Source organism: Sebastes umbrosus, chromosome 1 (genome assembly GCF_015220745.1).
Source record: "Sebastes umbrosus isolate fSebUmb1 chromosome 1, fSebUmb1.pri, whole genome shotgun sequence".
NCBI classification, from domain to species: domain Eukaryota; kingdom Metazoa; phylum Chordata; class Actinopteri; order Perciformes; family Sebastidae; genus Sebastes; species Sebastes umbrosus.
The window spans coordinates 21497305-21516985 of NC_051269.1; the positions used below are offsets into that span (position 1 = coordinate 21497305).

The 19681-nt window shown below is 42.2% G+C and overlaps 2 protein-coding genes across 2 annotated transcripts in view; one reads left to right on the forward strand and one right to left on the reverse strand.

Annotated features, from left to right (window-relative positions):
- Positions 1 to 4885, forward strand: part of LOC119484967 (bromo and FHA domain-containing protein DDB_G0267958-like) — a 6280-nt gene extending 1395 nt beyond the window's left edge. The window contains exons 2-7 of the mRNA XM_037764169.1: positions 1206 to 1253; positions 1792 to 1959; positions 2102 to 2280; positions 2474 to 2714; positions 3982 to 4248; positions 4823 to 4885. Of these exons, the coding sequence (XP_037620097.1) occupies positions 1206 to 1253; positions 1792 to 1959; positions 2102 to 2280; positions 2474 to 2714; positions 3982 to 4248; positions 4823 to 4885 (966 nt within the window). The remainder of the gene's footprint in view (positions 1 to 1205; positions 1254 to 1791; positions 1960 to 2101; positions 2281 to 2473; positions 2715 to 3981; positions 4249 to 4822) is intronic.
- Positions 4886 to 9760: 4875 nt separating this feature from the next.
- pdhb (pyruvate dehydrogenase E1 subunit beta) lies at positions 9761 to 18107 on the reverse strand. Its single transcript, XM_037754931.1, has 11 exons — positions 17955 to 18107; positions 17809 to 17868; positions 15623 to 15730; positions 14872 to 14934; positions 14702 to 14737; positions 13940 to 14130; positions 13332 to 13426; positions 12869 to 12979; positions 11895 to 11986; positions 11662 to 11803; positions 9761 to 10567 (listed from the first exon to the last, which is right to left on the reverse strand). Exons 1-11 carry the CDS (start codon positions 18093 to 18095, stop codon positions 10422 to 10424), a joined length of 1185 nt encoding a protein of 394 aa, XP_037610859.1. The 5' UTR covers positions 18096 to 18107; the 3' UTR covers positions 9761 to 10421.
- Positions 18108 to 19681: the final 1574 nt, after the last annotated feature.

Below are 19681 nucleotides of genomic sequence, written 5' to 3' on the forward strand. Positions count from 1 at the left end.
TAGTCGTAATATTACGAGAATAAAGTCATAACTTTACGAGAATTAAGTCATAACTTTACGAGAAAAAAAGTTGTAATATTGCGAGAATAAAGTCATAACTTTACGAAAAAAAAGTCGTAATATTGCAAGAATAAAGTCATAACTTAACGAGAAAAAAAGAAAATAACACGTAAAATTACTACTTTATAATATTATGACTTTATTCTCATAAACTTATGACTCATTTCCATTTTAAAATTAATATAAATATAAGATTAAAGCTGCGAGCAGCGATGAACGGGCCTTCGCACCTTCCCGCGCGTTTGGGGTACTGGCAGGACACCGTTTGACACGGCCAGGCACAATGAAACCAGAACTCCGATGAGCGCAATGACGCCTCCAACAAGACTCTACGACAAACGGTTCATGAGTTATGAAAGGGGGCGTTGCTAACGTCTTGGGGCGGGGCTATGAGTGTATTTTTCCATGTACATGTCCTCAGAACTGGACCCTTATCATGCCTGAGAAATTTGGGGCAGATCGGACTTACACTATAGTGGAGTTACAACAACTTCCTGTTTCATGGTCAGGTCGTTCAGTGAAAACTAACCATTTTGATAACTTTTCATCCTCAAGGTCTTAAGATGGTCCTGACCAAATTTCAAGTCTATGTAATTAAATCTGTAGGAGGAGTTCGTTAAAGTACACGACCTATAAAATGCTAAAAATGGGTGAAAATCGCACAATAAATTAAAAATGGCTGACTTCCTGTTGAGTTTGGGCATACATCCAAGAGGTGTTTTTGTGCGTCTCCACATGTTACATCAATCTGCCAAATTTCATACAAGTAGGTGAAACCGTAGCGAGGGCTCAATTTTTCCAACTTTCTAGGGGGTGCTAGCGAGTCATTTTGCAACAGCTGAGCCCGAGACCCTTAAAATATCAAAGCTCTCACCGCGTCTGATAAGTGTTCCAAGTTTAACAACTCTTTGATCATGTTAAGGCCCTCAAAAAGGCGATTAATTTTTGTGAAAAATAAAAAGAAGAATTCCTACAGTTTCAATAGGGCCTTCGCTGGCCCAACGTTGTCGGTGATCGGGCCTTAATAATGGAAATTATAAATGAAAATAATATCATACAATAACAGATGTTGGTTCACAATAGTACAAATCAAGTGAGGAGACATGTCCCCTCCATTCACCTGTGTTAACCTCTGTTTGGATTAGGAAACAAGAGTCACAACAACTCTGGAGAAGCGGACTGTTTTGCAAATTGTACAGTAACGTATACTGTGTCTGAAATTTCGTATTATTCCGTATTCACTTTATAGCGTTGGTACTACTTTGTAATGTTCCCCCAAATGTTTACTGAGAATAATTACTGGTATGTAGTGGAAAATGTTTATCATACATTTATATACAAACTTAATATGGGTTTGCAGATTATTTAGCTCTCCAACCACTGTCTCAAAAATCTAGTATTGTTCCGACTCAAGTCAAAATTTCCCAAAAGCAGTGTACACTCGATGGTGACTGAGGGCTACGAGTCTGTGCAACACATGCCAGATGAAAATAGTGATCTGTAGTGTCCAGAATTGTTCTTTATTTTGGCCAACTAACGCACTGCATAATCCTCGACATAGGTGTTTTTGGACCCAACTGTAAAGTATACTACAGTATAGCATTGTGTGGTTCTGTGGTCAATGAGCTAAAACATACAAAACCACTGATATGATCATGTTTCATACACCTGGGATGCATTGAGAAGTTTTGATGTTGGATGTGTTTGTGTACTTGGTGTTGGTGACTGCAGTCAGAGGTGAGAGACAAGAGGAAGAAAGACCGCAGGATGGGGAAGAAGAGTAAAGCGGCGCAGCTGGTGAGCAAGTCCTGCTACAAGGCCGCTTTCAAAATGCTCTGGTCCGCCAAAGGTGCCCGGAAACCCATGATGGAGTTCTGGAGCAAACAGCTGAAAGAGGAGGTGAGGACAGAAGCTCATCCCGGTTGATAAACCTGTCGATCAGGATAAACATATTCTGCTTTAATTCTTCATAAGGCATTTAGCACTTGTTTTTTCATTATTATGTAATCGTGGCATGATGTGTTACCCGGTGGCGGTGCAGATGAAGACGCTGACGCGGCAGACGGACAATCCCTTCCATCAGAAGGTGTCGAGCAGGAAGCCCCTGTCATCCTTCCCCTGGCGACGCTGTCTGAACTGGGCCCAGGACAAAGCTCCACTCGTCACCACCTGCCTCACCTCACTGTTCCCCGACATCAGCTCTCTTTCCAAGAGCAGCCAGTAAGTCTGAGCCGGGACACGCCGGCGCTCAGTTCACACAGTAAACAGAGATTTAACACGGGTCATTGGCCAGAAAAGTTGAGGAATTCTACTGGTGCATAGTAAATGATCCAAGACCTCATCATGGTTCTAAACCTGACCAGATGTAGTTCAGCGATCTGATGAGCATCTGTTCTGTTTGTTTGTGTGGCAGCCAGATGTCGGAGGACCAGGCCCAGACGCTGCTGATGCGCCGGGCTGTGGTGGCGCTCTCCATCCCGCTCTTCACCAGGAACATCTGGAAAAACAACTTCCTGCAGGCCGCTCTGGGGGCAGAGCTCCGCCTGCAGGGCTGCTCTGGCTCTGCGCTTGACGCCCTCAATACTATGGGACTGTGTCAGAACAAAGACACCGTCAGGTTACTGCTGCACAGGCTCCGAAACGGCAAGAAGAATGTGAGTATCATGATCAGTGGTGCTGGTAGTGCAGGACTCTAAATTCACTTGTTACACAAACATTGCATTTGCACAGAAATTGTTATGTGTTTGCACTAGGGCTGTCAAACGCTAAAAACATTTAATCGCTACTAATCACACATTTCTTTTCTGTTCAAAATGTACCTTAAGGGGAGATTTGTTAAGTATTTAATCCTCTTATCAACACGGGAGTGGACAAATATGCTGCTTAATGCAAATGTATGTATATATCTATTATTGGAAATCAATTAACAACACAAAACAATGACAAATGTTGTCCAGAAACCCTCACAGGTACTGCATTTAGCATAAAAAATATGCTCAAATCATAACATGGCAAACTGAAGCCCAACAGGCAACAACAGCTGTCAGTGTGTCAGTGTGCTGACTTGACTATGACTTGCCCCAAACTGCATGTGATTATCATAAAGTGGGCGTGTCTGTAAAGGGGAGACTCGTGGGTACCCATAGAACCCATTTTCATTCCCATATCTTGAGGTCAGAGGTCAAGGGACTCCTTTGAAAATGGCCATTTCCTCGCCAATATTTAGCACAAGTTGGGACGTTATTTAGCCTGCTTCCCGACAAGTTTTCTAGTTTCATGTGATGCCTGTATCTTGTGGCTGTCCGTCGGATTTGTATGAGGTTAATTAAAAATCGCAAGTCGCGTTACTGCGTTAAAGATATTAGTGTTGTTAAATCAAATTTGCGTTATCGCATTAAGCTGAAGTAGGCGAGATTGGAGCAAATATGATTAAAAAAAAGTTATTTTTATAAAAAATGTAGCTATATCCTGACAGTAATGCATAAGACAGGTAAACTGAAAATAGCATGTGCCTCTGTGTCCTCCAATGCTCCTAATGGCATCTGCAAGATTTGACAGACCGGAGGAAAACAAACAAATCAGAGCCGAGCTGGAGACTTGCCGTCTCTGAGCAGCTGTCAATCACTCACAAACTCCGACCAAACGGTCAAACTAGGCAGCGCTGATCAGATATGAATCAATATTCTGTTACTGTAATGCCTATTTATCAATATTAGGCCAATGGTTCCCAACCTGAGGCTCTGAACCTCCAAGGGGTCGCAAGATAAAGAACAAGTTAGATAAAAGAAGAAAAACATTTCTAGGAGATTTGTATTACTTTTTTTCTTGTGAAGTACAAGAGTTTGTATCTCTTCAGGTGATTAACAAATCTGAGAAGAGAAGACCACTCTTGTTTCTAACCTTGTGCTCTGTTCCTGTCAGGCAACACAGAATGGACGACAGAGGATGAAGATCAAACTAGAGCAGATGAAAGGAGAACAGATGACAGACATGGAGGAAGGGGATATTGAGGAGGGGGAGGAGGAGGAGGAGGATGAGGATGAGGATGAGGAAGAAGAAGAAGATGAAGACGATGATGATGATGAGGAGGAGGAGGAGGAGGAGGAAGAAGCAGAGGAGGAGGAGGAAGAAGAGGAGGAAATGGAGATGGCGGTCGAGGAGGTGGAGGAGGAAGAAGTGCAGGACGCAGTACAAGAGGAAGAAGAGGATCAAGCAGTGGAAGAAAAGGCAGAGATGGAAAAGAAGAGGAGGAAGAAGAAGGCGAAGAAGGAGAAGAGGAAGGAGAGAGGGAAACGAAAGGTGAAGGAGAGGGGGGAGGTGGAGGAGGAGGACGAGGAGGATGAAGGGTCGGAGCAGAAGAAGAGGCGGGTGGTGGTGGTGAGGCTCGGCCTGCTGAAGGGACACTCAGAAGTCGGACGATCCGACCTATCAGCTCCGTAAGACTTTGTAGACTAAACAGGCCCCACTTCCAATCAGAGAGCAGGACATAGGTCCCACCCTCTTCTCTGGGGGGTGTTGAAAGGGATTCTGGGAATTGTAGGAGGTCAGTAACTGGAGAGAAACTGAGAGCTTTACTTTAAATTTTCATTTTGACGTAAAAACTAAAATCAGTTTGAGGCAGAAACGAGTTCACTGGATCCCAGAAAAGCCTCTGAAACACCAAACCGCTCCACTGAAACAGAGACTAACAATAACACTCACACAGCTGATTGATCACATGATTATCTGCATCATTTTTACCCCTGATGGTCGTGTGTCTCAGGTTAGCTGGATCGCAAAATCAACCAACTTCCTCTTTAGTTCCACCTTCCATATAGAGAGGTGAAGCCCCGCCCCTTCCGGTGGACCACCATGCGACCTTATTTCAGAGAAAATATGTACGCTAGTCAACGGCGAGAGACAAATATTTTTTTGATCCTGTTTGAATTGCGCCATGAATCACACATATGATGTTTGTCAATTTTAAAGATAATTTTGCATGTCAGGAAAGTCTCAGTTTGTCGTAGTTAGTTTTGTATGAAGTTGCTCAGCGAACTACATCTCTCATCTTGTACTATGTACGTCACCAACACTGGCTAGCTAGTTAACCTACAAATGAAACGTTATCTTACTTGATGCGTTTATTCAGCGACTCCTGGTCTTTTTATCAGATGGGAAGCGAAAGAACGAACGAGACCCGTTGAGTTCATCCCAGTACGAAACACACAGACATCGTAGCTTCAGAGAGAGATGTCACTTTTGAGAATGTTGTCTTTCTAATTATGTATTTTCAGTCTTATACTTCAACAGTTTTACAACAAAATGAGACTCTTGACTTGCAAACTTCTCTTTTAAATTGACAAACATCATGTGTGTGATTTATGACGCAATTCAAACTGGATCAAAAAATATTTGTCTCTTGCCGTTGACTACCGTTCATATTTTTTCCTAAATAAGGTCCTACCAGAAAGAGCCGGACTTTGCCTCTCAATATGATGGTCGCGGCTTCCAAACGAAAGTCTTTGGTAACATTTTGTATTTCAGGTCCCACAGTCTCCTAGTAATTTACTAGAAATTAACTGATATGTAGTTTCAAAGTCTTAGAACGGTTTCTGGACAGAACTACGCAATTTGGTACTAATTGTTGGGACATATGATGGAGTACTAGGTCCAATTGGGGATCAAATAAATAGTAATACATTTTTCGTAAATAATGTCCTAATAATTTGGAATAAGGTTTAATGTTAGAAGAACAGTTTTACAACTTCAGAAGAAAAAGACATTACGGGAATAAAACTACAATTTAACAAAAAAAAGTAAATATGAGTTGCAGTTACTTTTAAGATTTGAGTAGTTCTGTAAACTGTTTAACTCCACACGTTGCAACAGTTTAACTACCTTAACTTTTTCTTAAATTGACAATGTGTACTCTCAGAATATCTCCGGATAGTTAGTACCAGATTGCCTGTGGTATTTTTTCCCCACAAGACTTTCACCTTCTGAGGTGAAAGTCACAACTCCACTGAGGTTGAATATTTCGTGTAGAAAGTACTGTATGAGGGGAAGACAAAGCCTGATTTTTGGCTTCAGAGAGGCTGAGTGACCCCAAACATGACATGAAAACAGCCACCAATACATCTCTGTAAATGTCTAAACATCTGAGAGGTAAGTTACAGATGAGTGACCAGCAGCAGGAGTCAGTTCTGTCCTCCATGTCTATCCTGCTGCTGGACGATGGAAGTTATCGGGAGGTAAATATTTTTTTAATCCTGCAGCTCTTTCAGTTTAGAGTTCCTCCGCAAGACTCTGACACAAAGTGAAGTTTCTAAACTCACAGGAGAGACAATGGTTTGATTTTCATTCTGAACACTGTGGATGTCCTAAATCGTTGAAGCCCTTTCTGTTTATAGACTGAAGCTGTGCGATTGTTTGAAATGGTTTCTGTGAGCCGAGTGGACGCACGACTGAGAAAAGGACCTGGGATTTATCGCTTTGTTTTTCTTCTCTTTTTGTTTTTTCTTTGTTTCTTGTTTGTCGGCTGTAGTGAACCCATCAGAACAGAATCAAGGCTTCAGTCTGCTCGTTTGAAGCATGCTGAGGCCTTTACGCCGTGTTCACGTCATGTTCACATCATCTGACAACTCAAGATGGTTGTATGATTACAAAGTACCGTCCATTGACAATATCACACTATAACCATTAAAACAGACCTTGACTAACGACAGGCGTCCATGTTTGGTTTTCAATTACAGATTATTAAGCGCTTTTTTACATAAGAGCTTTGAGAAAAATCTGTTTCATTGTCATAATTACGATCAGGATGTTGAATGCTATTTGAAAGTCGTACAACTGCTAATTACGTTAACTCCAACATGACATGAACACAGCATTAGAGATATGATAAGAAAAAAGATGATTAATTAATGAACAGTCAAAAATATGACTTTATTCTTTTTCTTAGAATCTTTTTCTTTGTAATACTTTATTTTGTAGTCGGTAATTTCCTAATTTCAAAGAAAGGACTGTGTGATGTGGTACTCGTTATAATGAAAATTTAACTGTTACACTTCCAAAAACATGCTAAACTAGTGTAGCTTAGCATTTTAGTCAAAGTGCAGCAGGTCAGCAGAACATGGAAGAATGGGAAATTTGTCTACAGATGTATGGAGAACCAAGTTTCTATTTTTTCCCCTACAATTAGTACCAGATTAAAGAGTTCTTTCCAGGACATTATTAGGAAATTAAGGACCCTTTGAAATAAAGTGTTTATTTATGATCCTTTTCTGTGGTGTTCACTGAATAATTTCACCATTTGTAAAAGCGCGGCTGAACTTTTTCTCTCCTGGTTAGAAAATGCCGAAAGAAAAGCTTTCTGAACCAGGAGACGATGTAATATAGTTTGACTTGTAACGCAACGGTTTGTTCTTTGATTTTTCGCAAAGTTTCTTCAGAAAATGTTTATTTTTTATGCGTTTGAGTCGAGGAGGACGGTGACAGGTGTGTTTTCTGTCTGTTGGTCTCGGGTCTGATGTTCAGCCAGTTGAATCTGATGCAGAACTTCCTGTAAGAGTTTGACAATAAAAATGTTTAACGCTCGTTTCTCTGTCGGTGACTCGGTTGTTAAGGATTTGGTGGCTTTCAGAATGAATCCCGATTTTTATTTCAAATTATAATTTATACTAAGACAAGTTATTTTGTTTATTTACCTGAATAGAAAAAAAAATATTTTGATGTTTGTTTTTATTGAGGCTTGATTTTCTCTAGAAGGAGGCAAATAACCAGTGGTGGAAATTTACTAAGTACTAACATTTTCTTACTTACTATTTTGAGGTACCTGTACTTTTTTCCATTTCCATTTTATGCTCCTTTATACTTCTACTCCACTACATTTTGGAGGCAAACATTGTACTTTTTACTTCACATTTAATTGACATTAGTTATCAGTTACATTGCCGATTTAGATCAATACAAAATATAAATCAACTAATAACTAAAAAGTTATCACATTATTATAGATTAATCTACCCAGCAGGATATTAAGTAATTAAAAGCAAAGTCATTAAAGTAATGTACACATGATTTCATAACTAATTATAATCGGGTGATACATATATATATATATAATTCTGAAATGGGCCATTCTGCATAATGACTACTTTTGGTACTTTGAAGTATATTTTGATGCAGATTCTACTCTGTGGTATTGCTACTTGAATCGGAGTACTTCTTCCTCCACTGGAAAAAAAGAGCATCATTTCCAAGGCAGGAATTAGCATAATAATACTACATAACTAAAAGTGGTTTTGGGCTGTCCTTAGCACCATTTGTGACCTCGGCTCTTCGTACATAACTCCGTGACCCGTTCACATTGGTATTGGTTAGTCTGAACCAGATCATTAAAGATGTGCATGCTGCCAACTTTTCTAGTTTGATTAATAGCAATAAAAACAACCCAAAGTTTCTGTTTGGTACTATTAACCAGTTTGGAAATCCCTCTCTGCCTGCCATTCCCATGTCATCTCCTAATGAATGTGAAAACTTTGTATCCTTTTTTGTCTGCAAGATCGATGGTCTGAGGTTAAAATATCCGCCAAATGTTTTACCCTCCGGCCCATTCAGTCGTCCTATTTTACTGTCTGTCACATGCGTCCTTCCTCTAGTTGCTGTGATACAGTTACCACAACATTTCTACTCTCTCTCACACTTTCTCTCACACATAGTCTGTACCTGAGTATTTCAATACCGCCAGTGTTCAACCACTCCTTAAATAACCCTCTCTCGACCCAGCCCAATTAGAAAATATAGACCAATCTCCACACTACCCTTTGTATCAAAAATCCGTGAATAATTAGTTATAGACCATCTTCTGAAGTAAGCGGAGGGGCACAAAATATTTGACAAATTTCAATCAGACTTACGCTACAAGCACAGTACTGAGACGGCATTACTAAGAGTAATTAATAACATTCTCATGCATGCAGACGAAGGGGAATATTCCATCCTGCTTGGATTTAACTGCTGCCTTTGACACCATCGATCATGCTATTTTACCTGATAGGTTGCAAAATTGGGTTGGCATATCTGGTACAGCTTTAAACTGGTTTCATTCTTATTTGTCAAATAGATATTTCAATGTTTGCATTTATAGGCAAGCCTTTTTATAGGCCTCACTCATGTTTTAGTTTGGTCTACCTCTCATTGATCTGTGTTTCATATTGTACTTTGTTTTCTCTCATTGTTCGATGTTTTCTTTGTGTGTGAAGCACTCTGTAACGGTGTGTTTTAAAAGGTGCTATATAAATAAAGTTTTACTTTCTTTCTTTCTTGCTTTCTTACATAGACCCCACAGTGCAAAGCTTAGGGAGGAAATACAAACATTATTTCTAACCTGTTATCCAGTTTGCATCTTCAAAGGTATTTTTGGGGATGGGGACATCTTTGCCGGTGGTGGAACCAACATTTAAACCCAGTCTTTCAGTAACAGCACTGCAAACATGGCAATGCTGTTCTCTTCTTTGCTGTACGTTACGTCCACAGGCTGGAGAAACACTGGATTTAGGCAGATAGTAAACATCTGTGAGATTACGAAAATACCTTTAAAGATCTACAAACCAACCAAACAGACAAGAGGCCTTAACCTGCCAAGACAACAGGAAGTAAACAGGATGGATTCTTGCATTATTAGAGAAATTAATAAAACACGAAAGAATGAAGCAGCATGAAGGGCTGAAAGGTTTTTATTTCTGTAACAGAGTCATTTACAGCAACGAAAACATCCACAGAGCTGCTGCAGCTACAATAAATATTTCTGACCACAGTCCACCTCCAGCACTTCGGCTGGTTCTTTCTTCTTTCTGCTTTCAGAGACAAACCCAAGTCAATGCGGGGAATGAAATTATTAGACTGCGTATAATATGTTTTGGTGGTTAGAAATATATGGAAGTTTATTAACATCAAAACTACTGAGAGTAAAAAATAAGTCTTAAAATCAGTCTGCAAGTCTACATTTGAGAGCATGCAGGAACAGTTTTGTTGATACCAAACTTCCTCAGAAACACAGAAAGGCCTACAGGATACAGCAACTTTTATTTTGAAGGAGAGGAAGTGGAGAGAGCAGCCAGAGCCATACACAGAGTTCGGTCAAGTTTGTGATCGACTAACAGAGGCCATGACTTGACCGAACCCTGTGTGTGTCCACCGCTCTGGGTGCAGGTAAACAGTTGTGCGTTTCATTGACCAACATCTGGCGAAAAACATTACAATCTGGAGCGTTTTGAAAGGAACCACTCGGCTGTATTTACAACGTGGTTCAAATGTTTCAACCATCTGTGTGAACAAGACAAAGAGGATTCAGGTGGGTTTGTCTTGTGTGTGTGTGTGATTCAGACATTGAGGGTCTTTTTGACAGAGAAGATGATGTCTTTGATCTGCGGCACGCTGTTGTCCTCCAGGATTTTGGCGTACGGCATGGGGATGTCGACGCCCGTCACCCTGGTGGCTGGAGCGTCCAGGTAGTTGAAGGCGGGACCTGAAAACCAACACAGGAGGTTAAAGATTATATTTTAGTTTATGCCCTCAAATCTCACTGTTGATATTTCCCCCCATTAAGGGAGGGCATTGTATGTCTTGAAGTTCCTCTCCAGACACGTTTTATAGTATGTAAAAATACCCTGCTATGATTCATATTTTGTTCAACGTGGTTTTCCCACATAAAAACTCAGAGAAGAGGCTGGAAGCTAGGGCTGGGATATATGGATAAAATCAAATGTCACGATTATGTATGGTTGATTACTGGTACTATCACAATATTTACACAATGATATTTTTAATAAATAATCATCAGTAATGTGGATATAATGACTACATGTAAAAGAAAAATAATAGAGCAGCTAGAAAAGTCTGGTAAAATTACATCACTTTACTGTAATGTAGCCTTTAAAACCAGGAAAAGACAACACTTATGCCATATCACGGTATCCAAAATCTAAGACAACATCTAGTCTCATATCACGATATCGATATAATATTGATATATTACCTAGCCCTACTGGAAGCCCATCTACTCTTTCTCCCTCATTGAGAAATTCTGGACCTGGCCTTGCCTCGCCCACTTCTATGCTAGGTTAAGCAGTGCACATCAAGATGGTGGCGCGGAGTTCTGTGAGAGGCTCGCTATCTGCATCGATAGTTTGAGGTCTCTTAAGTAAAACCCTGTGGTGCAATGAAAGTGAAAGCCGGCGCGCGCCGGCTGAGGTGGGATCCCGGCCCCACGTGGTCGAGCGCACCCCCGGCCCACCTCGCCCGCACCGTCAGGGAGGTGGAGCATGAGCGCCTGCGATAGGACCCGAAGAATGGTGACAAGAGGTTAACGTCACGCTGTCGTAAAGTGGTATCGGTGCCATTGTATCGGGGCCGTTTTGTGAGTACGAGTACATGAGCACAGTATCGGACCAGATACCCGATACTGGTATAGGTGCTTCCCTATTATATTCCATTTCTGCGAATAGATCCCCCGAAATGCTACACACTGTTCCTTTAAGTTAGCTACAGTTTGTACTGACAAAGCAAGCAATGTCACATACTCCAAGTCTGGAAAGGGCTTTAATGCAGAGTGTCAGCTACCTTCCATGATCCTGGCGCAGATCTCAGCTCCAACCCCAAACTGAGGCCAGCCGCCCTCCACTGTCACCAGGTGGCTGGTCTTCATCACGCTGGTCTCAATACTCTCCACATCCATAGGACGGATGGTCCGCAGGTTGATCACCTGACACGAAGACAGACAGGAAGAAAGAAGTTAACAGGCCGCTGTGCACAGGTCATCTGTCAGATAACAACAGGTGTGTTCCTTCCTCTACCTCGCACTCGATTCCCTCCTTGGCGAGGACGACAGCAGCATCCAGGCAGTGACTGACATACCGAGAGTGACTGACCAAAGTGACATGAGTCCCTGAAACACAGAAAGGAGGAGGAGAAGAAGAGGAGAGGTTCAGGAACAAAACAATGACGGACAGATATCTGACGTCCAGGTCACCTACAACTCAACACCCTCACAAACCTCCCGTTTAAAGATATAATATGTGATAGTTGTTGGTTGCTGTTTGTGAATATACGGCATTCAAAGTTGGCCACTCCTCCCCAGCTCAACGAGTGAGCGAGGGATAGAGAGAGCAGCAAAGGTAGAGCGAGCTATAGAGTGAATGAAGAGAGGGAGCGACATTAATAAGAACAAAGCAATGGATCAGAGAAATAAAACGTTATTGCTGAAGTCCAGAAACGACCCGAACACAGCAAAACACTTCTAGTGGGACATAAGATTGAGGGGTATTATTTTTATATCAGTCTATACATTGTTTTTTAGGAAATTCCTGCATTTCATACCTTTATTAGTGTGGATGTAGCCTGAGACAAGAAGATCAATATCGACCTCATGATAGTTATGAGATATAGTTATTAGATTTGTGCTCCCTTCTATTAACATATTAAAAAGGAAAGCAGAGCTTGAGATCCCAGAGTGACCTGTCAGGATGGATGGGTTGTGCAATATATTGTTTTGGAGTTTGTGATTTGCTCTAAGTGCTTGTTTTTTAAAAGCATGCAATATGCTTCTCCTTAACTGTGCAATGTCATTTTTGTGCACTTTGTATTTAATTGTTTTAAGAATCTTACCAACGGCACTTGATTGTATGTGTATCGTATCGTATCGTATCGTATCGTATCGTGATCTACATGCTGGAACTACTTGTTTTTGGGTGCAGTGCCTGTGTGAAGCGTCCTGAAGTCCTGTCGTCACAGTGAGGTTGCCAGCTTTGGTACAGAGTCCAAGTCTCACCTTGTCTCTCGACCTTGGCCTTGCCGATGGGAATGGTGAAGTCTTTGGACTGTGACTCCTCTGACATCTCGAAGGGAACACCGTACATCAGCTCATTCTCCAGAAACACCACTGCAACACACACAAGCAGTTCAGTGAAAACAGTGAACCCCATTTATACTTAATCACTTCATGCGTCTTGGGCAGATGGGTAACTATGCAAGTGTCTAAGTATAAATGCATCCAAGAAGATTTCAAGATTGCTCAAACGTCAGGAGACGGTTTTGAGACGAATTCCAGCCAGACGTCTCTCCAAGATGCATACTAAAGCTTTAGTCCTCCCATATGTAACTACATCAATAAGTGCTCCTAGCAAATAACCCTGCACAGGGTCTGTCCCTCTTGATAACAGCAGCTAACATTACGCTGAAACTACACTGAAATGAGTCGTCATTCTCCGCTTGTGTCGCTTGTGGTGCCTCACCAGGATTGTCGTCTCTGATGGCTGATTTCAGGAGACCTTTGGCATCTTCTGCGCTCCAGGGACTCACCACCTTCAGACCTGGACAGTGACCGTACCTGCAGACAGACAAAAACAACCACACTGACATCAGCACTACTGTCAGACCACATACTATTACTTCAACTGCTACTACCACCTTCAAAGGATAACTAATTTTTTTGGGACTTACAGTACTTCCTCTGTTTCGCCTATTTAATTGTTTAACTGCTAGTGTTTGTTTTTCCCCACATCTTAGCTGTTAACTTGGTGAGTGCAATGTATTATTACCGATAAAATGATGGACAAAACTGCTAATAAGATCCAAGTTGGAATTAAGCTACTAGGGCTGTCCTCAACCAAAGAAATTCTTAATCAACGAACACTCATACGATTTTCTCCACAAAGAATCACACAAAAGCTCCGTTTTAAATCTTGTGTTTACCAGAGATGTGCTCATACGTTTCTTGGAAATAAGTTATTCAGCATTAAAAAAGCATAAAAACAACTAATCGAGTACAGAAATCTTAGCCGACTAAGACAAAAATGGCCAATGTAATTACAGTAACAATATCAGGTGTAAGTGAACGCACCATGCAGCGAAGCACTGGGAGTGCTGTGCGGCGACGCCTGCTGATGCTCCGTTGGGTCCTCTGAAGACGATGGGCACCGACTGCAGACCGGCGGACATGTAGTTGGTCTTTGCCGCGGAGTTGATGACCTGGTCGATGGCTTGCATGGAGAAGTTAAAGGTCATGAACTCACAGATGGGTCTCAGGCCAGCCTGCGGGGGACAAAGGTTTATTATTAGCAAGAGTTTAATGCAAAGACTTTCTGAGGAGTAATCAGGTGTGTTGTTGTTGGTCACCTTCATTCGAATTTAAATGTAATCTTTTTTCATATTTTTCATTTATTTTGTATGACAACGTATGCATTTATTTATTGCACTGTAATAAAAATTCATCTATTAGAGGTCTTCTCAGTTCCACTATTAGGTCCTAGTAACCGAGACCTGTCCAAAGACCTGAGTCCGGCCGAGTCCAAATTATATCCAGTCTAGTCGGCCCTTTTCCCAGCAGCCATTCTAACATGTCATAGCAGGGTAAACAAAAAGAAAGTTTAGTTCTGCGTACTAATGATGCTCATGTTAGTCTGAGCTTGGCTAACTTAACTAGGACAGTTAACCAGTACAACATCAGGAAGATCAGACCCTACCTGTCAGAGCATGCAACACAAGTCCTGGTACAGGCTCTTGTAATATCACGCATTGACTACTTTGCTACATTGTTATTGTACTGTTAGGGATTCATGTGAGTTTAGTGAATTTGTTGCCATGTGGATGAAAAGAAACTCACCATGGCGGATCCCACTGCGATGCCAGCAAAGCCCATCTGCACCAGAGAGAGACAGATGTTAACCAGATGTTCCTCTGAAGGAGTGTTTTGTTCACAAAATGAACACTGAGCTGAACTCAGTTTACAACAGAGAACATTTGTGAAGGTTGTATGTTGAATGAGAGTCTCACCTCTGTGATCGGAGTGTCGATGATACGTTTGTCTCCGTACTTTTTCCACAGACCTCTGCTCACCTACACACACACACACACAAACACACACAGTATTACTGTTAGAGTTAAGCCAGGCTACCGGCTGTATAACATTCCTGGTTCCCCGTTAATTTTACAGTACACATTGTTTTTTTGAGGCGAAAAATATAAAGCGCTTGTCTAAACGTCTGAATGCTCGTGTCTTTTGCCCCGCTGGACTTTTTTAAATTGATCTCAGCTATTAACCTGGTGAATACAATGTTATTACTGATGGAGATGATGGACATAACTACGACAATAACACCCAACTTGTAATAAACCGTAGTTTTCCTTTAAAGAGACTCAAATAAACGCAGCTGCGCTGAGTGAACCGGCTGAGCGGCTGAAATGTCCAGAGGTACTGTAGGCACCGAGTGCAAAACACAAGTTACAGCGTATATTTGCCTAATCTTTATTTCACCCTGTTATCTCCTGAATCTGCATCCCTGCAGCGTTCACTGAATTTGATTCACAGCCTCAGTGTGTAACTCTGATAGAAACAAGTTGGGAGAAGGAGGAGGCGCGACTGAAATGACCACAACAACACGCAACATGACCAGAGATTCTCTAACTGTCCCATATCTGGTCTAATCACTGGCTAGTTACCATCACTTCGTAGGTTGATGTGCTGAAATACGTCAAACGTTCTTCAGGAACCTCGTCCACAGTGTTCTGCTGAGCGTCTACTCACCTTGTAGGCTCCGTCGTACTGGGCCACCTCCTCACCCAACAGGTACACCCGCTCGTCTCTCTCCAGCTCCTCGTCCATCGCCTGGTTCAGGGCATCACGGACCATCATCTGACACCAAAAACACAACAGCGCAGTCAGTACAGACCCACTACTGCCAAACAGAGGATAGAATTTATCCTGGTGTCCTTCACATGTCAAGCCATCCTGTTAGTGAGGTCTACACTCAGGGGCGGTTCAAGGCATAGGCCATATAGGTGGTCACCTAGGGTGCCACCTTCTGGGGGGTGCTGGTTGCCCTCTAAAAAAAAAACTGCAGCCTCACAGCAAGAGGATCGCAGGTTCAAACCTGTTTTAGGGCCTTTCTGTGAGGAGTTTGCATGTCATCAATTAACCTAATCTGTATGTTTTTGGGCCCAAAGCCCAAAAACATACAGATTAGGTTAATTGTTGACTCTAAATTGACCGTAGGTGTGAATGTGAGTGTAAATGGTTGTCTGTCTCTAAACGTCAGCCCTGTGATAGTCTGGCGACCTGTCCAGGGTGTACCCCGCCTTCACCCAATGTCAGCTGGGATCGGGTTCAAATGCACTAAAACGGAGTGTTTCAGACAGAGGGTGAATACAGGAATATTCAGGAAAATAAATTAATTTTTTTTAACATTACAGCATCTAAACATGTTCTAGTAGAAACACAAAATACAAGTATGAACCTGAAAATGAGCATGATATGGGACCTTTAACTGTGCCATTCTGCATAATGAGTAGCCAGACACAGTGCATTTAGTTTTGGTAATTTAAGTATATTTTGATGCTATTACTTTTACTTAAAAAAAGATTTTGAATGCAGGACTTTAACTTGTAACAGAGTATTTCTACACTGTAGTATTGCTACTTTTACTCAGGTACCGTTAAAAGATCAGAGTACTTCTTCCACCACTGATCATATTCAGCTGTCTTTGAACAGACAGAGGGTGAATACAGGAACATTCAGGCTGACAGTATGAGGACAATAAAGTTTGTTTTTTAAATTACAGCATGTAAACATGTTCTAGTAGAAACACAAAATACAAGTGTGAACCTGGAAATGAGCATAATATGGGACCTTTAATGAGAAAATCACACACATTGGTAATAAAAATAAACCTGTTTGACATGAAGTGACATGATGTGACCTGATGTGACATGATGTGACATGATGTGACATGAAGTGACATGATGTGACCTGATGTGACATGATGTGACATGATGTGACCTGATGTGACATGATGTGACATGATGTGACATGATGTGACCTGATGTGACATGATGTGACATGATGTGACATGATGTGACATGAAGTGACATGATGTGACATGATGTGACATGATGTGACATGAAGTGACCTGATGTGACATGATGTGACATGATGTGACATGAAGTGACATGATGTGACCTGATGTGACATGATGTGACATGATGTGACCTGATGTGACATGATGTGACATGATGTGACATGATGTGACATGAAGTGACATGATGTGACATGATGTGACATGAAGTGACATGATGTGACATGATGTGACATGATGTGACATGATGTGACATGAAGTGACATGATGTGACATGAAGTGACATGATGTGACATGATGTGACATGATGTGACCTGATGTGACCTGATGTGACATGATGTGACATGATGTGACATGATGTGACATGATGTGACCTGATGTGACATGATGTGACATGATGTGACCTGATGTGACATGATGTGACATGATGTGACCTGATGTGACATGATGTGACATGAAGTGACATGATGTGACATGATGTGACATGATGTGACATGAAGTGACATGATGTGACATGACGTGACATGACGTGACATGAAGTGACATGATGTGACATGAAGTGACATGATGTGACATGACGTGACATGATGTGACATGATGTGACATGATGTGACATGATGTGACATGAAGTGACATGATGTGACATGATGTGACATGATGTGACATCTCTGCCCAGTTACCAGACAACAGCTGGAACCATTCAACTTAACCTTAAAGTAGTAGGAGGAGGTGAAACCTAGTCAAACTATATAACTACTGACAGTAACTGTGAGCTGTGTTCAGTCATTGAAACTGTGTAAGAGCTATAACAATGTGAGAACAGCTGTAGCTACAGTCAGCCTGCTAGCTGCTCACTGACCTGCACAGCAGCAGGAGAGCTCTGATGAAAGCCTCTGCGACCGACAGCAGACACCACATCCTGCAGGAGACACAGAGAGACATCACTACCACTGATCATCATCACACACACAGAATATAAACGTTAATATAGTAATAGTCTCATACTTTTCCTGAGCGCAGTAAGCACCTCACAGACGCCGCCATGTTCATCCTGTCCTCTGCCGGAGAGAAGGCGGGACTTCTACGTAGGTCAGCAGCTGTCAGCCAATCAGAGCTGCAGGTTACATGCTGAGCGGAAGCTGTCATAACAGAGAACCAATCAGAGCGCTTCAGTGGAGACTGAGGCGGAAAAAACCCAAGGACACAGCGCTGTCATTGTGTATGGAAGACCAATTCTGCCATGATAAAAAAAAATATGATATATTAAAAGGGACTGTTTGTAACTTCTTAGACGTATAAATCACCTGGGTCAGTGTCCCATGCGCGCTCGCGTGTGGCTACGCTGTTCAGACTCAGACTCCAACACAAACTACACGGAAGCACCAAAACCACAAAGTTATATCTAGTGAAGCCCGTCTGTTAAAGGGACTATTTGTAACTTTGTAAGCGTATAAATGTAGCGGGTCGGCACACATGCGCGCTCGCATATGCGCGTTCGCGTGTAGCCGCTGTACCCTCCTCCTCTGCCTGCTCGCCTTCACTCAGACAGCTCAGCTCGCTCCACCTCTAGACGTGAACGCGCGTTCACTACACACTGCAGAAGAGTTAGTTTAGCTCTGAGAATATCTAGTGAATGTAGAGGGGACGTTTGTGCAGAAATAAATGCTGCAGCTCCTCCAGACCAACAGAGGTTTTCCGTGTCTTGTGAAGTGATGGAGCTCTACAGAGATTTACGTTTTCTTCTCGTTACCGACCGGGTGCCGGTGTCTCCTCTGCTCTCTCAGGCTGCGAGCGGAGAGAGCAGGGAGACACGCTGCAGAGCCCCGCTGCCTCAGCCTGCACTTAGGCAGGAAAAGCCAACACTAGGATCAGATCTAAATCATGTTCATGGAGAGACCTTCGTCTGGTCAGCTAACATTACTGCCAAGCAGCTGAAATATAGAGTGATATTGTGGTTTTAGCTGACGTGTGTCGCCTCACTGTTTTGAGTGATGCTCGTTCAGGTATATTTAGAGCGAGCAAGCGCGAGCCCGACGCTGACTTTCGTTGATTTCACGGCCACAGGTGTCGCTGTTAAGAAGCATTTCTGAAAGTTACAAATAGTCCCTTTAATCAGAAGATCAGAATCAGAATCAGAATCAGAATCGTATTTATTGCCAGGTGTAAGAGGTATACACTAGGAATTTGCTTTGGTTATGTTGGTTCAAGTCAAAATAGTATAATAACAAAAGAATAGATAAATGTTAGAATAAAATAAGAATAAAAAATTGAAATTCTACTAATATACAATATACAAAATAAGTTATAAACATGATAAAAACAGATAGTGCAAACAATCAGGTATCAGAGGGAGAGAGAGGGATACAGTAGGGGGTGGTATTGAGAGTGTGTGAGAGAGGGGGACAGTAGTGTGTGTGTGTGTGAGGGAGAGACAGTCACAGGGGGGCGGAGGGGCTGTTGGAGAGCCCCACTGCCATGGGGAAAAAACTGTTTTTGTGGCGTGAGGTTTTGATCCTGATGGACCTTAACCTCCTGCCAGATGGCAGAGTCTGGAAGAGATGGTGTCCGGGATGGGAGGGGTCGGCCACAATCTTCCCTACCCTCCTTAAGGTCCTGGAGGTGTACAGGTCCTGGAGGGAGGGAAGATTGCAGCCGATCGCCTTCTCTGCAGCACGAATGACCCGCTGCAGCCTGGCCTTGTCCCTGGCGGTGGCAGCGGCGAACCAGACGGT

Excerpts from the sequence above, each read along its gene's own strand:
- pdhb (XM_037754931.1), bottom strand. The coding sequence starts at position 18,095 with ATGACAGCTTCCGCTCAGCATGTAACCTGCAGCTCTGATTGGCTGACA. Across the intron at positions 14,935-15,622 it reads AGTACGACGGAGCCTACAAG|GTGAGCAGAGGTCTGTGGAA; the intron begins GTGAGTAGACGC and ends GTGTGTGTGTAG. Across the intron at positions 14,131-14,701 it reads TCGCAGTGGGATCCGCCATG|GCTGGCCTGAGACCCATCTG; the intron begins GTGAGTTTCTTT and ends TGTCCCCCGCAG.